The sequence below is a fragment of the Nerophis ophidion genome, linkage group LG24 (genome assembly GCF_033978795.1).
Source record: "Nerophis ophidion isolate RoL-2023_Sa linkage group LG24, RoL_Noph_v1.0, whole genome shotgun sequence".
In the NCBI taxonomy this organism is placed as follows: domain Eukaryota; kingdom Metazoa; phylum Chordata; class Actinopteri; order Syngnathiformes; family Syngnathidae; genus Nerophis; species Nerophis ophidion.
The window spans coordinates 6,763,085-6,770,371 of NC_084634.1; the positions used below are offsets into that span (position 1 = coordinate 6,763,085).

The 7,287-nt window shown below is 43.0% G+C and overlaps 1 protein-coding gene across 1 annotated transcript in view; it reads right to left on the reverse strand.

The window, feature by feature from the left end:
• LOC133542448 (piggyBac transposable element-derived protein 4-like) overlaps positions 1 to 6,909 on the reverse strand; it is a 13,564-nt gene extending 6,655 nt beyond the window's left edge. Inside the window, exons 1-2 of the mRNA XM_061886583.1 lie at positions 6,285 to 6,909; positions 2,374 to 2,547 (exon numbers count right to left, since the gene is read on the reverse strand). Of these exons, the coding sequence (XP_061742567.1) occupies positions 2,374 to 2,547; positions 6,285 to 6,408 (298 nt within the window). The 5' untranslated portion in view covers positions 6,409 to 6,909. The remainder of the gene's footprint in view (positions 1 to 2,373; positions 2,548 to 6,284) is intronic.
• Between the last annotated feature and the right edge of the window lie 378 nt (positions 6,910 to 7,287).

Sequence of the window (7,287 nt, forward strand, 5' to 3'; positions counted from 1 at the left end):
ATATTGGGTTTCACTATGTAAAGCGCTTTGAGTCATTAGAGAAAAGCGCTATATAAATATAATCCACTTCCACTAATCCACTAAGTCAAATCAGCTCTGTTATTTTCCGTTTTCTCGACTGTTTTCCCGTACCTTGGAGACATCATGCCTTGTCGGTGTGTTGTCGGAGGGTGTAACAACACCAGCAGAGAAGGATTCAAGTTGCACCACTGGCCAAAAGATGCGAAAGTTTGTTCCGCACACTTTGCCGACGACAGCTATGCTACGACAGAGATGGCAAAAATGTGTGGATATCCTGCGACACTCAAAGCAGATGCATTTCCAACGATAAAGTAAAAAAAAATCTGCAATATTGGAAAATGGACCACCACTGAATCTGCCGGAGTGCGTGAGCTATTCAGGGACGACGGCAGTCTGTTCCCGCAGACGAGCGAGGTAAACCCCCTGGATATGTTGCCTAAGACGTGATTTATGCCACTTCTTTTTCTGTCTTATTTTGTCCACCAAACTTTTAACGCTGTGCATGAATGCACAAAGGTGAGTTTTGTTGATGTTATTGACTTATGTGGAGTGTGCTAATCAGACATGACTGCCAGCTAATCGATGCTAACATGCTATTTAGGCTAGCTATATATACATATTGCATCATTATGCCTCATTTGTAGCTATATTTGAGCTCATTTAGTTTCCTTTAAGTCCTCTTGATTCAATGTATATCTCATGACACACTATCTGTATGTAATATGGCTTTTAATTTTTTGCGGCTCCAGACAGATTTGTTTTTCTATTTCTGCTCTCTCTCTCGCCCGCCCACACACGCTGCATCCAGCCTTTCCCTCCACCCACATTTAATGCCAAACAAACACATACCAATCGTTGGTTAGAGCGATCGCCGAATCCCGTGTCGCTGTCTGTCGTGTCGTTTCCGTCGGTTGCGCTTGTATACGGTTCATAGCGATATGGCTCAATAGCTTCAGTTTCTTCTCCAATTTCGTTTTTGCTACCTGCCTCCACACTCCAACCGTCCGTTTCAATACATGCGTATACTGTTGAATCGCTTACGCCGCTGAAATCCGAGTCGGAATCCGAGCTACTATCGCTATACCTTCCTGTGCTATCCGCCATGTTTGTTTCTGGTGGTTTCACGCTGTGTGACGGGTGGATATTCTGATGGTGAAAATCAGGTACTTTGAAGCCGTTTTTCGAGATATTGCGTGATGGGTAAAATTTTGAAAAAAACTGGGAACTGATTTTTTTTTGGTTTTAACCCTTCAGAAATTGTGATAATGTTCCCCTTTAAAGGAATCATTTGATTCAGAGGAATTGATTAGAGGTGGGAATCTTTGGGCACCTCACGATTCGATTACGATTGAAGTGAATTATATTTATACAGCGCTTTTCTCCAGAAACTCAAAGTGCATTACATTGTGAAACCCAGTGTCTACATCTTTATGCTACTTTTATCAAATGCATGTGGGCAACGTGTCTTGCCCAAGGACAAGACGGCAGAGACTTGGCTTTGGAAGCGGGGTTTGAACCTGGAACCCTCAAGTTGCTGGCACGCCACCCAAACTACATCCCCGAATACGATTCGGGATCTACGATCCCATTAAAAATCGATTTTTGATGCTTCTTTATTTTATTTATATCAAGGAAGTTTTACATTTCCTTTCGTTTCAGTAAAAAAGTGTTTATCAACTTGGAAAATTGAAAAACAACGCATTTGTATTGAGAGACAGTTGAGTTAATTCCATCCATCCATTCATCTTCTACCGCTTATTCCCTTTGGGGTCCCTGGGAGCGCTGGTGCCTATCTCAGCTGCATTCGGGCGGAAGGCGGTGTACACCCTGGACAAGTCGCCACCTCATCGCAGGGCCAACACAGACAGATAGACAACATTCACACTCACACTCACACACTAGGCACCATTTAGTGTTGCCAATTCCCATCACATTTATGAAATGAATGGAAATGTGTGCAAAACTGGAACTAAAGTGTCCTAAAATAAAGGAACTGTTTGAATCCCTCTTGCTGCGGTCAGCCAAATTTTACAACGGTCTGTGTTACTCAATTTACAATAAATATATAATCGATTATTGACGCTTATGCATCGATTTTTCAATTGCCCATGTTCGAATTGCGATGAGTCTAAAAATCGATTATTTCCCCCACCCCATATCTGTCCATGAACCATTTTTTAATTCCTATCCCTAGAGAAAATGCATGTTGATGACACGTTCTTCTGATTTAAGACTTGAACTGATGAGGCCTACTTGGATGAGAGGCCAAACGTCTTCTAAGACAAACTAAACAGTCCAGTTGTGATGGAGTGAATGCCCTGAGAATATAAAATATGTGGATGTTGTGCTTACTTGGACTGTGATGAAGCTGTGAGGACTCAGGTGGTTTGTCTTCAATCTTCACCGAGACAACAGTCAGTGGAAACTGGGTGAGATCCGCCTCCTCCTGCTTTCTAAGAGACTCTTTCTCCTGAGTGATCCACATTTCCTCCTCTTCCTCCTTAACGTGGGGGTGCTGGTGGACGTCTGTTGGGCAAATAGGGAAATAATATCGAATTAATAAAAGTAGTTTCTGTCTGACATTGTTAACACAACAAAATATATTTTTGGTTCTTCTTTGTGTTGAAAGAGTGTAGCTAAACAACCAATAAAAAGGGGAAAGGCTTCTTTTTGTGCTAGCCACTAAAATTACTTTAAAAGCGGTGAAGTATGTAAGAAAAACAGACATGAAAATTAGGGGAAGGCAGAGGTGTGTATAGACCGAGTATGGCCAACTTACTTTCAAATACGGCTGGGCGATGTATCGCGGGTTTGACTATATTTCTTATATATATATTTCTTATATATGACTATATTACTGCTTTCGATACCGTCGATCATAATATTTTATTAGAACGTATCAAAACACAAATTGGTATGTCAGACTTAGCCCTGTCTTGGTTTAACTCTTATCTTACTGATAGGATGCAGTGCGTCTCCCACAACAATGTGACCTCGGACTATGTTAAGGTAACGTGTGGAGTTCCCCAGGGTTCGGTCCTTGGCCCTGCACTCTTCAGCATCTACATGCTGCCGCTAGGTGACATCATACGCAAATACGGTGTTAGCTTTCACTGTTATGCTAATGACACCCAACTCTACATGCCCCTAAAGCTGACCAACACGCCGGACTGTAGTCAGCTGGAGGCGTGTCTTAATGAAATTAAACAATGGATGTCCGCTAACTTTTTGCAACTCAACGGCAAAAAAAAGGAAATGCTGATTATCGGTCCTGCTAGACACCGACCTCTATCTAATAATACAACTTTAACATTTGACAACCAAACAATTAAACAAGGCGACTCGGTAAAGAATCTGGGTATTATCTTCGACCCAACTCTCTCCTTTGAGTGACACATTAAAAGCGTTACTAAAACGGCGTTCTTTCATCTCCGTAATATCGCTAAAATTCGCTCCATTCTGTCCACTAAAGACGCTGAGATCATTATCCATGCGTTTGTTACGTCTCGTCTCGATTACTGTAACGTATTATTTTCGGGTCTCCCCATGTCTAGCATTAAAAGATTACAGTTGGTACAAAATGCGGCTGCTAGACTTTTGACAAGAACAAGAAAGTTTGATCACATTACGCCTGTACTGGCTCACCTGCACTGGCTTCCTGTGCACTTAAGATGTGACTTTAAGGTTTTACTACTTACGTATAAAATACTACACGGTCTAGCTCCATCCTATCTTGCCGATTGTATTGTACCATATGTCCCGGCAAGAAATCTGCGTTCAAAGGACTCCGGCTTATTAGTGATTCCCAGAGCCCAAAAAAAGTCTGCGGGCTATAGAGCGTTTTCATTTCGGGCTCCAGTACTCTGGAATGCCCTCCCGGTAACAGTTCGAGATGCTACCTCAGTAGAAGCATTTAAGTCTCACCTTAAAACTCATTTGTATACTCTAGCCTTTAAATAGACTCCCTTTTTAGACCAGTTGATCTGCCGTTTCTTTTCTTTTTCTCCTATGTCACACTCTCCCTTGTGGAGGGGATAAGGTGGGTACATCTCTGCGCTGCTGATTCGCCTCCGCTTGGGATGGTTTCCTGCTGGCTCCGCTGTGAACGGGACTCTCGCTGCTGTGTTGGATCCGCTTTGGACTGGACTCTCGCGACTGTGTTGGATCCATTATGGATTGAACTTTCACAGTATCATGTTAGACCCGCTCGACATCCATTGCTTTCCTCCTCTCCAAGGTTCTCATAGTCATCATTGTCACCGACGTCCCACTGGGTGTGAGTTTTCCTTGCCCTTATGTGGGCCTACCGAAGATGTCGTAGTGGTTTGTGTTGTGGTTTGTGCAGCCCTTTGAGACACTAGTGATTTAGGGCTATATAAGTAAACATTGATTGATTGATTTTCTGCAACATCAAGGTATATATTGACGCTTGCATAGGTTTGGGGATAATGTTCCCCTTTAAAAACTGAGAGGAACAACAACCTCTAATAATTATGGTGTGTATGAAACTGTCCTGTTTTTAACAATATAAAAAAAGCAGCAAATCATCCTTTCGGGCTCCAGTACTCTGGAATGCCCTCCCGGTAAAAGTTAGAGATGCTACTTCAGTAGAAGCATTTAACTCCCATCTTAAAACTCATTTATATACTCTAGTCTTTCAATAGACCCCCCTTTTAGACCAGTTGATCTTCCGTTTCTTTTCTTTCCTGCTCTCCCTTGTGGAAGAGGGGGCACAGGTCCGGTGGCCATGGATGAAGTGCTGGCTTTTCCAGAGTCGGGACCCGGGGTGGACCGCTCGTCTGTGCATCGGTTAGGGACATCTCTGCGCTGCTGACCCATCTCCGCCTGGGACGGTCTCCTGCTGGCTCCACTATGGACTGGACTCTCACAATTATGTTAGATCCACTATGGACTGGACTTTCAAAATATTATGCAAGACCCACTCGACATCCATTGCATGCGGTCCTCTCCAAGGTTCCAAGGTTTCTCATAGTCATGCTCATTGACATCCAACTGGGTTGTGAGTTTTTCCTTGTCCTTATGTGGGATCTGAACCGAGGATGTCGTTGTGGCTTGTGCAGCCCTTTGAGACACTTGTGATTTAGGGCTATATAAATAAACATTGATTGATCCCCACAACATACTTAAAGGCCTACTGAAAGCCACTACTACCCACCACGCAGTCTGATAGTTTATATATCAATGATGAAATATTAACATTGCAACACATGCCAATACGGCCTTTTTAGTTTACTAAATTGCAATTTTGAATTTCCCGGGAGTTTCGTCTTGAAAACGTCGTGTAATGATGACGTGTACGCAAGACGTCACGCGTTTTTAGGAAGTATGAGCGCTACGCGCACACACACAGCTAAAAGTCGTCTGCTTTAACGGCATAATTACACAGTATTTTGGACATCTGTGTTGCTGAATCTTTTGCAATTTGTTCAATTAATATTGGAGAAGTCACAGTAGAAAGATGGAGTTGGGAAGCTGTAGCCTTTAGCCACACAAACACACGGCGATTCCTTGTTTAAAATTCTCAGAGGTGAAAAATTACTATGGATCAGAGCGCGGTCAAGCGAACATGAATCCAGACCAAATGTAAACCAGCAGGTTTCGGTGAGAAAATTGTGCTTAAAAAGTTGCTTCTTACCGGAGAAAAGCTGAGCTTGGGCTGTCCATGAAGCTGCCGTCGACCTCTCTGAGACATTGGCATCAACACACCCGTGGACACACCCTTCCGACTATCAGGTACTATTAAACTCACTAAAACAGTAGCAACACAATAGAAAGATAAGGGATTTCCCAGAACTATCCTAGTAAATGTGTTTAAAAACATCGGAATTCGTCCCAATGCATTTGCGTTTTTTTTTTACTTTTTTTTTCTACTCCGTCTCTATCAATATCCTCAAACACAAATCTTTCATCCTCGCTCAAATTAATGAGGAAATTGTCGTTTTCTCGGTCCAAATAGCACTTTTTGTTGGAGGCTCCCATTAAAATCAATGTGAATATGTGAGGAGCCATCAAACATGTGACTTCCGGTAGAGGCAGGGCTTTTCTCTTAATACCGATTTATCGTCGATGTTCTCTACTAAATCCTTTCAGCAAAAATATGGCGATATCGCATATGATCAAGTATGACACATAGAATGGACCTGCTATCCCCGTTTAGATAATAAAATCTAATTTTAGTAGACCTTTAAGAAAAGCGTTAATGATGAAATATAAAGTTAGCGTAAGAGTAAAATGAAACCAACCTGTGTGCAACCCAATCTGATGGTGTTTCCTGTAATAGGTGTCCAGGAGTTGATGCTGCCGCGCCTTCTCCTCTTTTGTTGGACAAAGTTCCTCCTCGTACTCTGCCATCGTTCTTTCGCACATTTCCACACAATCACAACACTTTACACTCACACTTGATCTCTGGCAAGCGATGTGTTTTGATCACTTCCGCCCGTCTTTGTTAGCAGCTAACAAGCTAAGCTAACTAGCCATCCAAGCTAGTAAGAGACGCGCCAGTGCGCTCAGACTATTGTATCCGAATACAAACAAGTATTACTAACATTTTACTTATTAAACGACATATACTGTTCGTGTACATGTACGTAATGATTAAAAACACTGAACAATAACGTATTATCCGTTTAACGCCGTCACGACCATTGACTACCCGACCAGTCCCGAGAGATCCAATCGGTCCACGCATTATTGTGTCGTTCGCGAACGATTCGTTCGAAAGAACGAATCTTTTGAGTGAACGTACTGAAGCGAATCACTTCCTGAACTGATTCGTTCCTTTCTCAGTTCAGTTAAGCTCCGCCGCGACCATGCCGGTATGAGTGGAACTGGCGCGAGTCACGTGATTCACGTTCGCGAACGTACTGACGCGGGGAACTGACTGCGTCGCGGAGGATGACGTCACATTGAGGATCTCGTTCAGTCACTTTGCGCGTCGTTCATTGGGTGCTGAGGGCTTGTGTCGTTCGCCAACTGACACACAGCGAGATCTGTTACTGACTGACTCATGATTCGCCGGCCTGCACACAGAACTGCTGCTGCAGAAGTCATTCGGTGAACGAATCTAATTAAGGAACTGATTCTAGTGATTCAGTACAGTCCAAAGAACTGCCGATCCCATCACTATCAAAGGGTGGTGGTATCGACCCAAGTAGGATTCATGTCGATACTAAGTGGAGTATCGCTTCTGAATTGATACACGCGTGATGAGAGCGATATTCTTCAGTTCGTGTCCGTGTTTATTTT